Source organism: Acomys russatus, chromosome 32 (assembly GCF_903995435.1).
Source record: "Acomys russatus chromosome 32, mAcoRus1.1, whole genome shotgun sequence".
Taxonomy (NCBI): Eukaryota; Metazoa; Chordata; class Mammalia; order Rodentia; family Muridae; genus Acomys; species Acomys russatus.
In genome coordinates, this window is record NC_067168.1 from 36,954,917 (window position 1) to 36,973,012 (window position 18,096).

At 43.0% G+C, this 18,096-nt stretch overlaps 1 protein-coding gene across 23 annotated transcripts in view; it reads left to right on the plus strand.

The window, feature by feature from the left end:
* The window catches only part of Lrrfip2 (LRR binding FLII interacting protein 2), a 106,503-nt gene that overhangs the window by 25,127 nt on the left and 63,280 nt on the right, over window positions 1-18,096 (plus strand). For all 23 annotated transcript variants that reach the window (XM_051140082.1, XM_051140086.1, XM_051140079.1 and 20 more), the window contains exon 4: window positions 16,343-16,429. In XM_051140082.1, coding sequence (XP_050996039.1) covers window positions 16,343-16,429 — 87 coding nt within the window. The remainder of the gene's footprint in view (window positions 1-16,342; window positions 16,430-18,096) is intronic.

Below are 18,096 nucleotides of genomic sequence, written 5' to 3' on the forward strand. Positions count from 1 at the left end.
GGTGCTCAGGTGAAGAGACACTTGGTAGTGCTGCTTCTGAGTGGCATCCACAAGAGCTGCTCACAGCTGCTGGTAGTATTGCTACTCAGAGTAGTTGATTTGTTTTTAGGTTATGGTCAGTAAAAGATTAAAAAAATTTGTGGCAAGTACTAAAGCTTTCTTAAAATATGAAGGATTGCCATAGTCATACCAGGAGGATTATTTCTAGCTTTCATTTAAAGCTGTAGTTTCTTTTCATTTTAATTAATTAATTAATTAATTTTTAATTTTTGGGTTTTTTTTTGAGACAGGGTTTGTCTGTGTAGCCCTGGATGTCCTGGAACTCACTCTGTAGACCAGGCTGACCTCGAACTCACAGAGACCCACTGCCTCTGCCTTCTGAGTGCTGGGATTAAAGATGTGTGCCACCACCACCCAGCTTTTTTGTTTGTTGCGACAGGGTCTCTTTACATAATTCTGGCTGTCATGGACCTCTCTATGTAGATCCAGCTGCCTCTGCTCCCCTAGTGTTGGGATTAAAGGCATCTGACACCACCTGACTGGCATTTTATTCATTCACCCATCCATCCATCCATCCGTCCGTCCGTCCACCTATCTATTTATTTTTGAGGAAGGATCTCCCTATATATAGTGCTGGCTGCCCAGGAGTGCGTGTAGGCATGATCCACCACACCTGGCAGTGTAAACTCCCCCCACGCCCCAGACAGGGTTTCTCTATGTGTAGCCCTGGCTGTCCTGGACTCGCTTTGTAGACCAGGCTGGCCTCGAATTTAAGAGATCCGCCTGCCTCTGCCTCTGTCTCCTGAGTGCTGGGATTAAAGGCGTGCGCCACCACACCCGGCTGTAAACTTTGAATATTCATTCAGCACACATTGATTGAGCATCAATTTTGTGTGGATACCACTACATTTAGAGGGTATGGAAGATACGATCCTAGCATGGAGCTTAGATTCTAAAGGGGAAACAAACATTGAAGACCACATACTGGATTCTTCCTCAAATTTCAGACATTTACTATTTCTTTCTCTCTCTCTTTCTTCCTTTTTTTGTTTTTGTTTTTGTTTTTTTGAGACAGGGTTTCTTTGTGTAGCCTTGGCTATCCTGGATTTGCGTTGTAGACTAGGCTGGCCTAGAACTCACAGTGATCCTCCTGCCTCTGCGTCCTGAGTGCTGGGATTAAAGGCGTGTGCCATCATGCCCAGCTACTTATTATTTATTTTTGTCTTAAAAACTGGTTATCTGTGTGTGCTATAGTCACTAGCATTCTTAAACAGGAAATATGTAATGTGTGTATTTATAACTGTGTTAAGTGCTTTGAGAGAACAGTAAACAGTTTCATTAAAGAGTGTGCCACAAGGGACATGTTTGAGGGCCTTGGGAAGGCTTCCTTGGAGGAAGTGGCCTTTCACCTGAGGCTTGAGGGATGAGGGACATTCCTCAAGGGATAGGGAGTTGTCAGGAACTTTTTGTAAGCTTGTGAGGCTGAATGCGTGTCCAGGAGTCAGGGATTAACAGCAGCAGCTAACATTCATTCAGCTTTTACTAATACACACTGTCTCAGGACTTTAGTGAACAGCCTCGGGCCTTTCTATTTTATCAGTGATGAATGTAAGCCATGGAGACATCAAGGAACCATGCCAGAGTCATAGTGCTTGGAAGGGCTCGAGCTGGAATTGCCCATAGTTCCTGACCTCTTAACTATTGTGTCTCTAGTTACTTCAGGGGACAAGTGAGACAGAGAAGAAAGGAATTAGCTAATCAAGCTAGTAGTTTGCAACTAGGGGCTAGTTTGTTCCCTGGGAATGTTTGGCAATGTATGTGGACATTTATGTCTGTCACAGTGAAGGATGGTGTGGGGACCGTGCCTTGACAGCTGTGGGGAGGCTGAGGATGTGTCTAAACCTCCTAGTGCACAGCCCAGGCATTAGCAGGGATGAGGCTGAGTACCCTGATGGTAGACTCTCACAGATTATGTTTAGAAGCACTAGTCTGTACTAAAAGCAGTGGGGAAATAGTGAAGGTTTTGTGCAGGGGAGTGACACGATCAAAAGGATGATTATTATAGGCTGGAGATTGTATCAGAGAAGAAGCACCAATGGTTTCAAGGAGGTGAGTCATGAGCCGCAGGTAGTGGGGGTGGTTGGATTGGGGAGGTAAGTATTTGGTGCTCTTGAATGGCTCTGGCTGGGTGGCAAAGACAGGACTCTGTGGTGCATACATCTGGATAGATGGTAGGAGCATGAGGAGGAGAGGGGGAGAGCATTATTGCACGTTGGCATGTGTGGTACTTCAGGAGGGTGGTTTGAGAATACAGCCTGGGAGCTCAGGTGACAGGTGGACGTTAGCAGATTTCTGACACTTGTATCTGGTTGGCACATTGAAGTAACTAAGCTCATAGTGTGGATGCTGTCCTCTAGGGAGAAGGTAAAGATACTTCTCTTTGACTGAGTCCTGAAGAGTTTCAGGTCAAGCTAGAGTTTTATCTCTGACACATTGTTTTACTTTATGTATTTGATTATAATTCTGTGTAAATAGGGTTTGTTAGAAAAAACAATTTCATGAGTCAGAGTTATTCCTTTTTGTAATTTTAAGGTTGTTGTCCATGTTGGTTCACAAAATTCATAAATGATTATGAAAAAGGAGTTATTTTTTCAGTTATGAGAAGTGAATGTTTTTCCGTTTCTACTCACTTAAAATAATCAAAATCTTCTCCTTTCTGCTTATGACTTTGCGAGCATATCCTCTGAAAGAGCAGATCTAAGTTGTAACTTTACCCAGAATTCTTTCCGGTGCCTTGATGCATGCACTGAGCCAGTCTCTGTTTCTCCCTTCACCTCGGCTAAGGAGAGAAGGGAGAGATGGAGCTGAAGTGCCTCTTTCTCTGTAGGCTACCCACCTGCTGCCTGCTTGTCACTGGCTCCAGGAAGACAGTACTGTCTCAGTATTTCACTGTCCCTTGATGTGTTACTCCAGCTGGAGTTAAGGGAGCATTATTGTGCTAAAGCCTTCATTGTGTCAAGGTATGGCTAAGATGCTGCTGTCGCCTTTGCCATCCAGATCCTTCAATACCAGCCAGTACTGTGAAGACAGATGACATTGTTTGTAGGCCCTGTATCTTGCAGATCCGAAGGTTTGCTTTTCTTGGGCTGTTTGTTAGTTTGTAACCAGACCCCAGTAATTAAATTTTTTAACCTTTGATTTCTTTTCTTACTTGATGAGATTGGTTTATTTATTCATATATTTTAAAGATTGTTGGTGCTATCAAAAGACCTCTGAGTAAGAAAAAGATACGGTTGTTTGACATTAGGAAAAGATGAGTTAAATTTCTTTAGGTTTCATTGTTTTGGCTTTATCTCTTACACATTAATGCTATGTTCTGAAAATTTTAAATATTTGTTCTCAAGCACCAAAAGCTTCTTTAAAAAATGGTTAAACACGATGCATTTCAAAGTCTAATTAAGAAAAATGATACTTCACATTTTGGATTGAAGGGAAGTTGCTAGGAACATGGGGTAATAACTTTTATTTGTTAATTTGGAAACCATGGCAACACTATAAATATTATGTCTCTTAATTTGTCTTCCAGTGTTCTTTTGGCCTGAGTGCCATGGAAGAGTCAACAAAATTAACGCAGTAAATGCTGAGTATGTGCTACCTGAGTTACTCATTTTTCTTGAGTGTTTAACTTTTTTTCTTTTCTTTTCTTTCTTTTTTTTTTTTTTTTTTTTTTTTGAGAGACACAGTTTGACTATATAGCCCTGCCTGACCTCAAATCTATGGTTTTCCTACCTGAGGCTCCCAAGTGCTAGTCTTACAGGCTTGTGTCTTCACACACCTAGTGAGTGACAAAAGATTCACTCCAGCTCAGGCTGACCTCAGACTCAGTGGCCCCTTGTGCCTCAGTTCCCTGACTTTTGTCCTTTGAATCCCCGGTATCTGCAGGTGCAAGGGTGTGAGCAGGCAGCGGCATGTGGAGAGCTGCCGGGCTAGTAGCTCATGGCTTACACTGTGTACTATGGGAGGTGGTGATGCTGGAGGAGTGGGGCCAGGCAGCATGGGACTTTCTTCCAAAGAGATGCAATTGACTTTGAAAACTTCAGAGCCACACTCAGATTTGACTTCCAGTGTAATTCCCTAGCCCCCATGGGAAGTGTCTGGTGTCTGGAGGAGGGGAGATGACAGTGAAAAAGTTGCCGTGTGCATCTTGTTAGGAGATGATGAGAGCTTGAGGGAAGGTGGTAGTGGAGGGAAAGAAGGGTTTAGGGAGAATGGCAGAAGTGTAGAGACTTGTGGGAGCTGGGTAAGTGGGACTCAGGGACTGAGCGTGGAGGGAGGTGAGGAAAAGGGAAGAGCCTTGTGAGTCCTCATCAGTTCATCTTCTGAGTAACGGGCCAGTGATAAAAGCTGTAATCAAGAAGAGGCAACTGAAAGGAAAGATTATGCATTTCATTGGGGATTTGTTGAGTCTGAAGTTCTTGTGGAACAGCATCTGTTTCTAATAGCCTGCTAGGTCAGGATGGGTGGGAGAGCGAATGCCTTGGACAGAAAGATTTGAGGACTTTTATCAATGAAGTTAGTGTCACCCAGGAGAGAAGATAGAATGCAGAGAGCAGGAGATTAATCCTAGAAACTCCAGTTCTGTTAAAACTTTAAGGTTTTACAAAAGAAATGTGTGTCCATGAAGGAGCCTGAAGGAGGGACATTAGAGAAAACTAGAAAAGCAGAAGGCTGTGGTGCTGCAGGACGCCAAGGGCTTTCAGGAGGAATGAGGGCTTAGTGATGTCAGCCACCCAGAAAGAAGTGAGATAAGACGACTGAGAAATTCCACTGGGCTGGTAGTTAGAGGTTCTTAGTGACATTTGCCCGAGCAGTCCCAGTTCAGTGATTTGGGCAGAAGCCAGGCTGTAGTCATCTGAACCAAGTGAGAAGTGAGGAGGGAGGCATGTGAAAACTTGGCTGCAAAGGAAGACTGTAGATTTGAGCAGCGCTGGGATTTGTTACCCACTTTTTAAAGATGGGAGAGACCTTATACCTAGTTGTCATGAACCCAAAGAAGAAGCTGAAGGCAGGAAAGGCGGACAGTTGGGTCGGGATCCTGGGGTGGGTGAGTCTTAATGGCACTTGGGAGGGGTTGTGTTTGAGTGGTGGGCTTGGGGCATTTCTGACTGAATTGGGAGATTCAATGGGCTTCTGAGAAAAGAGAAAAGGACAGACAGAGCCTGGGAGATCTGTCCTGGCAGGAAGATGTTGGAGGGAGTGCCTCCTTCAGGACACAACCTGTATTTTCTACTTCAAGCACATTGTTAGACTCATTTGAAAGATTCCTTCTGTTGTGGAAAAGAGGAGAAATATATCATGTAGGAGAGAGAGAAGAAAAACTATATTGTAGAGCTTTCTCTCCCGAGAAAGAATACCATTTACATTGTATTTCTGAGAAATGCGCTCCTTCTGGTTTATTTAAAACAGTCTGTATTGGTACAACAGTTTTGTTTCTGAAGGCTTCTGTGGTTCATTGTATACTTAGAGAATATATGTTCTAAAAATAAACAAAAATGCGTGCCTATTGTGGTTCACTAGGTACTCTTCATAACTTGATGGGCCTACCCTGATTTACAGAAGCATGTGTGTCTTGTAGTTGGCTAACTCTTTTGCCTCTCAATTGTTAGATACTAGATTGACTATTGTGAAGTAAACATAGCTTTGTTTCATGCCAGAATAGTAGTCTCAAGTGAGATGTGCTGTGTGGATTTTATTGAAGTAAACCGTGGGCACTGAAACTGCAGGCCCCTCCTCCCCTGTCTATCCAGTGACCAGAGTTTATGAGAGGATTGACTGCTTCAGGGGAGCCTCTGATTGAACGCTACAGGGAAGCACAGCAGATGTAACCCAATTCCTGTGTCGGCTAAACTAAGCAGATACAGAATTGAATTTAAAATGCAGAAAGCTTGTGAATGCGTTGGGTTATTGGACATCACAAGGTATATCAAGGCTGAGTGTGTTTCAGTTTGAGAAGTTTTACTGTGCTTGTTCCTTGGGGGTCCCAGTAGGTTGACCCACAGTATATAGCAGGGGGTCTCAAAGAAGGGAGAAGCTGAAATCAGAGTTAGGGAGTAAAAGTGGGAAGAGGGGGAGTCTGTTGGATGGAAACAAGGCATGGACTTAGGAGGTTTGGAGGGCCTGAGGCTTGGCATTGAGTGGGATGGGGTGGGCTCCGTTGCTGGAGACTGGGGGCTAGTGAAGCCAGGCTGCACACTGACAAGGCTGGAGTCGGTTTCACTGACTGTAGGTCTGCTGCTAGCTATCCATTAGTGGGTAGCTATCCATTGGAAGTGGAGGCTTCGATTATGGCTGAGAAGTCACAGTGTGTGATGCTGGATCTGAGCGAGAGTCCTTCCCATTGCCTCAGAGCTGAAACTGTGATCAAAGATGAGCAGAAAGGCTGGGCACAGTAAAAGGAGGTTATCTGCCTCTGGTGTACAGGAGTGGTCTAGAACCAGTAGAACACACAGTGCAGTTCCACAGAAAAGAAGAGTCGGGGTTCATTTGAAGCCACCCAAAGCAAAGCTCTGTGGTTTGTCTGAAGAGATGGGTTCAGAATTGGTGTCTAAATAGTCAGATTGTAGTAGCGTGTTTAAGAGTATAGGCTACTATGTGAGTCTTAGCATGTGGATCTTGGCCCCAGTATTTGCAGGTGAGGTGATGTTATTGGCAGGGCATTTGCCCTTCATACCTCAGAGATAGTTTTGTGGATTAGGAGCAGCCAGTCTCCTTGCCTTGCTAGTAAGTCCGTGCTCAGATGAGGAGAGTCAGGGCAGGGGGAGAGCTCCTCGTGCCCACTTCTCTGCAAAGGGTGGCTTGTGTTTATTTTTTTAAGATGGGACCTAGCTGTGTTGTCCTTGCTAGATTCAAATTCCTGGGCTCAAGATTCTCTGGCCTCAGCCTCCAGACCAGCTGGGACTACAGTTGTGCCCCACTGTGCCAGGTGAAAGTTTGGATTTTGATTATGAGGAAGTTATTCTGATAGTATTGTTTAATTTTAGGTAAGGTTATCCCTTAACAGACTTACTACAGTTTGAATTGGATTCTGATATATTTTTGTAAGCTTATTCCTCAGACTGTGTTCCTGGATCATGATGTTTAAAGGATCACTTAGGGTTTATTTAGTAATTGGTCCAAGAAATGCTATATATTCTGTGCCCCTCTTTGAGATTCCTAATGTTTGTTGTTATTAAATATTCTGACTTAAGTTCAATTCAATACTTTGTAAACTTTCTAGGTCATAAACTCTCCTCCCTCCCGTTTATACATTAAACTTTGTGAACTTGAGTTTTGTATGTTTTAGTCTCTGTCTGTCCATCCGTCCGTCCGCCCCCCCGTCCCCCCCCCCCCCCCCCCCCCCCCGTGTGTGTGTGTCTTTGAGACAAGCTCTCATAAAGCCCAGGCTGGCCTCACACTCACTATGTAGACAAGGATGGCAGACTTTGGACCTCCTGCCATAGCCTCCTGAGTGCTAGGAGTTCAGGTCTATGCTTCCACACCTTGTAACTTAGATGTTTTGTGGATGCACTCTTTATTATTAAGAAAGCTAATTTATGACATGATTGAGTGGGTTGGAGAGATAGCTCAGCAGCTAAGAGCACTGAATACTCCTGCAGAGGACCCAGGTTTGATTCCCAGCACCTGCATGCTGGCTCACAACTGTCTGTAACTCTAGTCTTGGCAGTCTTACACTTTCTGCCTCTGTGGTTCCTGCATGCATGTGGTGCACGGGCATACATACAGGCAAAACACCCATACACATAAAATAAGAACACAGCTAAGAAGAAAAAGTATATAATTCAGTGACCAGCACATGCACTGTTTTAGGATATTGCATGCTTTCAAAATCTGCTTACGGGGACATATAATCATCATCTTCTGTCTAATTGCAAAACATTTCATCAGCCCCTGGAGAACTCCCTTCTTAATTAGCAGTTACTCCCTATCTCGTCCTACCCTAGCAGCCAGCAGTCTAGTTTCTGTCTGCATGGATTTGCATGGTATTCTTGGTATTTTATAGAAATAAAACCACGTGTCACTCGTTTTCACTTAGCAGAATGTTTTCAGGGCTTATTCATGGTGCAGCCTGTATTAGTCTTGTGTTTGTTTTTGTGGCTGAGCAGTATTCCTTTAAATGGGTACCCCACATTTCTTTACCCATTCACTGTCTTCATTTCCCTTGGGTGCACATCTTGGAGTGGATGCTGGGGTTCACAGTAACTCTGTATGTAACTTCTGGAGAAACTGCCACTCTTCCAAAGCTGTTGTATACAATTGTATTCCTCCAGCAGCACCCTGTGAGCCCTGGCCTCTTCACATTCTTGCCAGCTCTAGTAACTTCAGTTTGAAAAATAATATGTTTTATTACAACCATTCTAGTAGCTGTGAAGGGGTGACTTAGTATATGTGAGGTATTTTTTCTCCTCTTTTTGTCCCTCTCTTTTGGATTATACTTTTCTTTTTAAACAAGTCTCAAAATTTGTGACATGTTTTTGGTCAAGTTCTTTCCATTAAAAAGCACTGAATGAAAACAAACAGCAGCAGTGACTCAAAACTTCTATGTACACACAAGCATGTGTCCATACAACATTCTTTCTTTCTGAAGGTTTCTCTGTACCCAGTCTTTTTATGAGATGTTCTCTTTCCGCAGATTAGGTTACAAGTGTCAGGGCTGATACTCCCCTGCCCCTGAGCTTCCTAGGCACAGTTGGTGGCCTTCCCAGCTCCTATGCCTTTTTGCAGCGTAGTCAGAGAAGCTTCTTACCATGGAGGCTTGCTGGAGCCTTATCAGTGATGGCAGCTGCATCAGTTTTCAGGACCTGAGGGCCGAGGGGCAGAGGGGCAGAACAGGAACTGATTTAGCCTGCATGGTTCAGGATCATCATGAGCAGTGAGGGTAGATACTTCTTCTAGTGACAGGTCATTTTTGTTTTTTGCTGTCATTTGCAGCGTTGCCAGGACAAACATGTTTGATGGACAGCTCCCTCAGGAGTAACTTCACTTAGAGCCTCATGGTGCATTTTACTTTAGTTTGACATTGGCTGGAGAAAGATAGCCACCATACTGCATTTGAGAACTCTTGTTTTCCTTAGTTCACAGGGACCATATCAACACCACAAGTTTTGTGGACATTCTGGAAGGACAGGCACAAAGGCTTGTAGTTTGACAAGTCGGTGGCAGGTTACAGTCTGTACTTCAAGTGTGTGGTTCCACTTGCATTGCCACCTTGTAAGTGACATTCCATCCTGTGAACAAAGGCATGTTAGCACTTGACTTAGACCAGGAATTTAGCATAAATGCTACAGTGTGAAGGTTGTAGCTCATTTTCTTAATGTAAGTGCTGCCATCCAAAACAAGAATTTTGTCCCCATTCTGGCTGGAGGAACCAACAATTAATTAGTTGTTTCATACCAAATGTACTAGCTTGAAGGTATGCTTGTGGGTCTGCCAGCTTTTCCCCCTCTTCAAGATAGGTTTCTCTGTCTGGCCAGGCTGGCCTCGAACTCTTTTGGTAGACCAGGTAGGCCTCAGACTCAGAGAACCTTCTGCCTCTGCCTCATGAGTGCTGGGATTAAAGGCGTGTGCCACCACCACCCAGTGGTTTGCTAGCTTTTTGAGAGACCATCTTTAAATTTACCAACATCAGCAGCAACAACCAAGACAGCTTAGCGGTCTGTGATGGTGCACCTGCCATCACATTTTTATAAAGGTCTGTGCTCTAGGGCATCAGTGCTAGTCACTCAATACCTGCAGGTCTCAGACGTCTGCGGGAGATGTCATTGTCATAGGTGCTCATGCTCCACCCTCATTTCATTTTAGGATCCAGACAAACTCAAAGGAGCCCTTCCTGTCTCAGCTGCTTGCCTCGTAGACTTTAAAATCTTTTTGTAGATTTATTTTATGTGTCTGTTTTGCTGGCACACATGTACATACAGCTCATGCCAGCCTGTTACCCCAAGAAGTCAGAAGAGAACATTAGATGGCCTGGAAGTAGAGTTACAGATGGTTGTGAGCTGCCTTGTGCGTGCTACGAACCGAACCCCAGGGCCTCTGCAAGAGTTAACAGAGTGCTCCTAACCACTGAACTCTCTCTCTGTAGGCCATACTTCGCAGAATTTGAATGTTTTCTTTTTGTCCCACTACATTTGCAGATTAGCTGGGCAGTAGTGCTAGACAAGCCTGCGTTTACATGTCCACTAATGCTGGCGCTGTTAGACAGATCTCCTCATTTCCCATTTTGATTTAGGTAGTTTTCATGGCGTCTGTGTTCTGGTAGCAAATCTATGGTAAAAACCTTAGTTTTTCCTTTCACTTCCCTCCCTCTTTAAAAAAAAAAAAAAGATTTATTTATTTATTTTATTATGTAGACCGCGTTCTGTCTACATGTAACACCTGCATGCCAGAAGAGGGCACCAGAGCTCATTATAGATGGCTGTGTCATGTGGTTGCTGGGAATTGAACTCATGACCTCTGGAAGAGCATACAGTGCTCTTAATCTCTAAGCCATCTCTCCAGCCCCTTCCTTCCTTTTTTAATGAGTTCTCTCTATATTGCCCATGCTGCAGGACCTGAACTGCTGTGGCTCTGCCTCAGCCTGCTAAGTAGCTGAGACTAACTGAGATTGTAAGTTCATGCCACCGCACTTAGTGTGGGTCGTTACTGTCTGAGACAGTCACTTCCTAGGCCAAGCTAGCTTGAAACTGTATGTGTAGCCCTGACTGGTTTTACGTTTACAGCTCTTCTGCCTTCGCCTCCTGAGTGCTGGGATTACAGCGCACACCATCATACCCACTCCACCTTCACGAGCCTTCATACACCTCAAATTTCAAAGCATAACCATCAGCATCACATTGAGAAACCTGGTTTAGTGACTTGGCTGCACAGGAAACTTCTCAACCTGAATTTCCAGTTCTTCGTTTTCTTTTTTTTATCTTAATGTTAGGAATTAGGGTCATTTTAGACTAGAGAACATAAATGATTTAAACTTCCAAATACTTATGATTTCATGTGTTATGATCAGTTCTGAATTTAGCTAAATCTTTTTTTGGTGAAGTATGCATGACATAGAGCTTACCATGGTAACCATTTTGAGTGTGCATTCCTGTGGCATTATGTACATTTGTATTTTGTAACTGGCACCTCAGTCCTTCTGCAGAATCTTGTCATCTTGCAGGCTTGAAACTCTGTCCGCATCAGACACTAGCTCTCCACTCGCCTTCTGTCCAGCCCTTAGCAATCCCCCTTCTATATCCTGTCTCTATGAATCTGACCGCAGTCAGGTACCTGCATAAGCACAGTGATGAGTCCTCATCCATCTGGGTCTGCTTCACTTACTGTCTTTACAAGCTTCATCTGTGTGGTCATAGCAGAATGTCCTTCCTTCCTAAAGACTGAACAATAGCAGCTGTATGTCTTAGCACAATGTGCTTATTCATCCATTAGTGGACCTTTGGGTTGTTGTCACCTTGTGGGTTTTGGGAATATGACACTGTACATCAATATACGTTGATGTATAAATGTCTGTTTGAGTCTCTACTGTTAAGCTTTTTATTTCTCAGTGGAATTATTTGTATCAAATGCTCTTTTTGTGTTTAGTTTTAATTTAGTTTGAACTTAGTTATGTTCCATTTATTTTGTGTCTGAGAGAGGTGTGTAGCAAAATAAATCTGCAGCTCTCCCACGGATTGTATTCTGGGGTGAAAACACTACTGTTGTTCCCTGTGCTCATGATTGCCGACTGCAAATGTGGCAGGCGGTGCGGAACACAAGTGGGCTTTGTCTGCTGGCTCAGACACAGTCTTCGCTCCTTGGTGTCTTAGAGCAGTGTATAGGAAGAAGCAGATAGGTGTTTAAGTCCTGTTTACATGCTACAAGCGTGGCTTAAACACTGTTTACATGCTACAAGCGTGGCTTAAACACTGTTTACATGTTACAAGCGTGGCTTAAACACTGTTTACATGTTACAAGCGTGGCTTAAACACTGTTTACATGTTACAAGCGTGGCTTAAACACGGTTACATGTTACAAGCGTGGCTTAAACACTGTTTACATGTTACAAGCGTGGCTTAAACACTGTTTACATGTTACAAGCGTGGCTTAAACACTGTTTACATGTTACAAGCGTGGCTTAAACACTGTTTACATGTTACAAGCGTGGCTTAAACACTGTTTACATGTTACAAGCGTGGCTTAAACACTGTGTGCATGTAACAAGCATGGCTTAAACACTGTTTACATGTTACAAGCATGGCTTAAACACTGTGTGCATGTAACAAGCATGGCTTAAACACTGTTTACATGTTACAAGCATGGCTTAAACACTGTGTGCATGTAACAAGCATGGCTTAAACACTGTTTACATGTTACAAGCGTGGCTTAAACACTGTTTACATGTTACAAGCGTGGCTTAAACACTGTTTACCTGTTACAAGCGTGGCTTAAACACTGTTTACCTGTTACAAGCGTGGCTTAAACACTGTTTACCTGTTACAAGCGTGGCTTAAACACTGTTTACCTGTTACAAGCGTGGCTTAAACACTGTTTACCTGTTACAAGCGTGGCTTAAACACTGTTTACCTGTTACAAACGTGGTTTAAACACTTTTTACCTGTTACAAGCGTGGCTTAAACACTGTTTACCTGTTACAAGCGTGGCTTAAACACTGTTTACCTGTTACAAGCATGGCTTAAACACTCTTTGCATGTTACAAGCGTGGCTTAAACACTCTTTGCATGTTACAAGCGTGGCTTAAACACTGCTTTACAGTAACAAAAGTGTGGCCTTTCTCTGAGTGCATGGTCTTTCCTTTGGTTGTAAAAGAAATATCATTAAAAAGATTTCAATAATTTATAAATTAAGTTGTTTAAAAGTCTCATTTTAGTATAGATTGTGCAGAATTGGCCATAGATCCCAGAAGGGTAAAACCAGTAGTTTTGAATTAAATTTCTTTTTAAATTTTTGTTTGTTTGTTTGCTTTAAATTGTTTTGGTTGCATGTATATCTATGCACCACATGTGTGCAGTGCCCATGGCAGTCAGAAGAGAGTATTGGATCCCCTGGAACTGGAATTATAGATGGTTGTGAGCTACCATGTTCGGTCCTGGGAATTGAACCTGGATCCTCTGGAGGAACCGTCAGTGCTCTTAACTGCTGAGCCATCTCTTCAGCCCCTTGAATTAAATTTCTAAGACACACCACAAGAACAAAGCTAAAGTACCTAGAATGAAAATTCTTACTCATCACAATGGCTATAATTTAAAGGTATTTAAAAAATGTATTACTTTGTAGATTCAGAGATATTTGCTATCTACTGAAATATAACTAAGCCCTGAAGTCTTTTTCTGTGAAGTACAAACTCTAGTAAGAAAGTGCTGTCTGCCCATAGTCCATGGAGTAAAGAAGGGGATGTAAGTTAAGGCACAAAACAGGTGTTAAAAAGGTACAGCCAGTGTCAGACTCAGGTAGAAGACTAGTTGCTCTAGACACACCTGTGGCTGCAACTTAGTCATAGATTAAGTTAAGATTTGTAAGCTTTTGCTGCTACAGCCCTGTTTAGAAGTCTGGAGCATTACCAGAATGGGGCAAGTAGGAGTTAATTGTTAGCAGTGCCTTGCTAGGCAAAGCTAATTTCTTCCTAGCATTTCTGTCTCCCAGGGCAAAGACTGGTCATCCCATACTCTGTGTTCTTAGCACCTAATATATTGCTATGGAATAGACTCTTGTAAGCACTGGCTGAGTCTGTTCTTACGGGATTGGCATGAACATCAAAACATGGAAAGAAGCATCTCCTGTAGCTATTAGCTGGCTGCTCTGGATTGGAGTAAGGATGTGGCCAAGGACAGGGGAAATCACTACTAAGCAGAAACCAGAAGATTTGGAAGTTCCATGTGGCACATCGAACTGTTTGTGGATTTCCTTATACTCTGGACTTTGTCTGAAAAACATTTGTTTATTTAGCAGATATTGAGGCATTAAAGTTGTGGGGTGCCAAGAGGCATGCAATCTAAAAAGGTTTTATGTATTTGGGTGTTTTGCCTGCATGTCTGTCCATCTGCTGCTTGTGTGCCTGGTGTCCACAGATGCCAGAAGAGGATTCTCTGGAGCTGCACTTACAAATAGTTGTGAGCCACCATATGGGTACTAAGAACTGCACTCAGGTCCTCAGGATCAGGAAGAGCAGCCAGGGCTCTTAACCACTGAGCCACTTTAGCCCCTATTATTAAAATTATTTGTTTGTTTATATATTTGGTTTTTTTCCAGTCAAGGTTTCCCAGTGTAGCCTTGGCTGTTCTGGAGCTTGTTCTATAGACCAGGCTGGCCTCTAGCTTACAGGGATCTGCCTTCCTCTGCCTTATTTTTTAGTTCTTAAAGGTTTAAAAAAATAATTTATTTTATTTCATATGAATTATATGTTGGTGGGTGTCAGATTTTGGAGTTACAGACAGTTGTGAGCTGCCATGTAGGTGCTGGGAATTGAACCCTGGTCCTCTGGAAGAACAGTCAGTGCTCCCAACTGCTGAGCCATCTCTCTAGCCCTTAAAGATGTTTTTAACGTGTGTGTGTGTGTGTGTGTGTGTGTGTGTGTGTGTGTGTGTATGGTTAATTTTCTTCTTCTACCATATATGTCCCAGGGATTGACTGTCAAGGCCTTTACCTGCTGAGTCATCTCCCTGCAAATCCCCAGCCACTACTGGAACTCACTGTGTAGACCAGGCTAGTCTTGAAATTTCCTTGAGTTCCTACTGCCTCTGCCTCCTGGGTGTTGGGGTTACAGGTATATGTCACTACACCTGGCTTGTAATTTTAATACAAAGTTACAAAGAAAGGCACATAGACATATGAAGGTGTAGTGTTTGTGAACGACAAATAAGTGGAAGTCACTTTTTTTGTTGTTGTGTTTTTTGAGACAGAGTTTCTCTGTGTACCCCTGGCTATCCTGGACTTTGTAGACCAGGCTGGCCTTGAACTCACAGCGATATGCCTACCTCTGCCTCCCCAGTGTTGGAATTAAAGGTATGGACCACCATGCCCGGCTTGGAAGCCACTTCTTTAACCACAAGCAATGGGAACCTGTAGAGGATTTTAAACAGCTGAGTAGCATCAGAAACATAATTTTATGGCTGCATAGAGGATGAGTTACAGGGCAGATTCTAGAGAGATGGATTTGGAGGTGGTTGTAGTCCAGGCAGAAAGTGGAGCTTTCCTGTTGTGACCCTCTTTACATCAAATGCTGGAGTAGCAGATTATTAGAGCAAAGCAGTTGAAGGAGGTAATGGAGGGATAGCAGGGAGTAATTGTTCATATCTGTGAGCGCTCTCTTTGAGGCTCCTGAGTTCATAGTACTAAAAAGCACCAAATTACATTCTTTAAAACAGTAAACCAGTGTGCATCCATGCCATGCTGAACACACCTGGTCTCCTTTAAAAATGTGAATTGGGACTGGAGAGATGCCTCAGAGGTTGAGAGCACTGCCTGCTCTTTCAAAGGTCCTAAGTTCAACTCCCAGCAACCACATGGTCACTCACAACCATCTATAATGAGATCTGGTGCCCTCTTCTGGAGTACAGGTGTACATGCAGACAGAATACTGAATACATAATAAATAAATCCTTAAAAAATGGTGAATTACCTTTGATGCTTAAATTATATCTCAGTTTAAGAGGGAGTGGGGGGGGGATGGAGGGGAAGGGGAATGTGTGGAGACCCTGAAGCAAGCAGAATTTGAAATATTTAGTGATAGAGAATTTACATATTGGCATTATTGAAAATAGAATAGCAGCTGTTTCTTAAGTTCTTAGTCTGTATGACTGAATTAATAAAAAAATATAAGAAATAGCAAGGCTTGGAGAAATAGGTAGTGAGCTGTGTATTAGATGTGTAATTAAGGCAAGCAGCTAAAGATACTGGCCCCAATTTCTTTTCTTTTTTTAGATTTATTTACTATTTGTACAGTGTTCTGCCTGCATGTGTGCCTGCAGGTCAAAAGAGGGCACCAGATTGCATTATAGATGGTGGTAAGCCACTATGTGGTTGCTGGGATTGAATTTAGGATCTTTGGAAGAGCAGCTTTAACCTCTGAGCCATCTCTCTGGACCAGTCAATGGTCTTGATTTCAAGAGAGGTACTCGAGACTAGAGAAAGAGGGGGAATGTATGAAAGTTGATGTCAGTCTAACTTGTTGAGAGATGATATTTTCTTCTTCTAATGTCCTTGGAAGATATGTCCTGTTGTTTCTTGTCCTCAAGTCTGGTATGTAAGTACTTTTGCCTTCTTTTGTAAAGCTGAGGTTTATGTTACTTTTCAGGCAGAAGCAAGGCTAGCAGCAAAGCGGGCCGCCCGGGCAGAAGCAAGAGACATCCGAATGAGGGAACTGGAACGACAGCAAAGAGAGGTAACTGGAAGCATGACCTTAGCCTGTGTGAGTGTGTGTGTGTGTGTGTGTGTGTGTGTGTGTGTGTGTTATATTAGGGTAAGTGAAAGAAAATGACAGAGAAATCTCACTGTTTTGAATCTCCATTTTCAGGGCTCAGTTCACAGAGCTTTTGTGAGATACAAGGCATTGTAGTGAGACAGCGGCAGGGAAAGCCCCGTGCTGGACAGCTTCTTCCTCAGGCTGCCATCGCCTCCCCTTGAATGTACATGTGGGTCTTGCCTTCCTAGGCCAGCAACTGCTTTTTCCATTTAGGTAAAGCAGTTCAGAATGGACATTAAGAGAGGAGGGGGCATTACAGAGAGTATATGACAACGCAAGGATGCGTTGATAAAATGCACTGGGTTCCCAGGGTAGCAAAAGTCAGGCCCCTTCATTCCTCACTTGATAATCCCCGTTCTCGGCCTTCAAATTAATCAACTTAGTAAGTCTGTTCTGGCCATTTTCTTTTTCTTACTTATAGTATGAATGTGGTTTCTCCCTGCGTTGTTATCATCCTCACTGCCAACTCTATTTCCATAGATGTGGGAGACACCTCTATAATGGGTCTTTGTGTTAAATGGAATGGAAGCTTTTGACATGAGATATGTGCATGTCTAAGTAAAAGCATCACAGTGATCCCTGATCTACCTAGCTGAATGAATCCTTATGCTAACCATTGTGAAGCATATTTGATAGTGTAGGAATATGTTTATGGAAGAATATGGGGGGGGGGGTGCCGGGCAGGAGGCAAAGGCGGGCGGATCTCTCTGAGTTCGAGGCCAGCCTGGTCTACAAAGCTAGTCCAGGACAGCCAAGGCCACACAGAGAAACCCTGTCTCGGAACAAAAAGAATATGGGGGGAACGCCCAAACTATAAAATTGGTAGAACACCCCCAAAATAAACAAAAACAACCAGTGCTTATATATACGGTCAGAAAGAGCTGGTTTCATCAGTACTTTGGTTTGACAGTGTGGGTTCTAGTTGGTTTCATGTTTTTCTGTAATCTCCAGATTATATTATGCTTTTGTCATCAGAAAAGTGGGGAAAGCTGGGCGTTGTGGCACACGTCTTTAATCCTAGCACTTGGGAGGCAGAGGCAGGTGGATTGCTGTGAGTTCGAGGCCAGCCTGGTCTACAAAGTGAGTCTGGGACAGCCAAGGCTACACATGAGAAAAAAGTAAAATAGGTAAATGGAAACTGAGCTAAGATGACATACTTGTTACCCTTTCTTTCTGACAGACTTGGGTCTGAAAACTGACACAAATATTTCGTTATTGTATTTATAAAGGGAAACAACATCTGTGGAGGAGTAGTAAGCAACTTATTTTGGGGTCATTGGTAGATTTTTCTTTTGATAAGTCAAAAAAAGAAATGTACATATTTGTGTTCTATGCTGATGTAATTTTCTGTTTTAGAGAGAATTTCAAATATTGGATGCAGTTCTTGGGTTGAAATGTATTGTTCCAATGCATTGTCTTTATGCTCTTAAGATTATATACTAGATTATAAATAGAAGAGACAGTGATTAATAGAAGTTCTGTCTAAGCAGAACACTATATTTCTTTTTGTTATTGAACACATGAGCTAAGTAACTTTTATTTTCAAAGTGTAGCTTTGAGTCACTGTTGTTGTCAGGGCAAGTGTA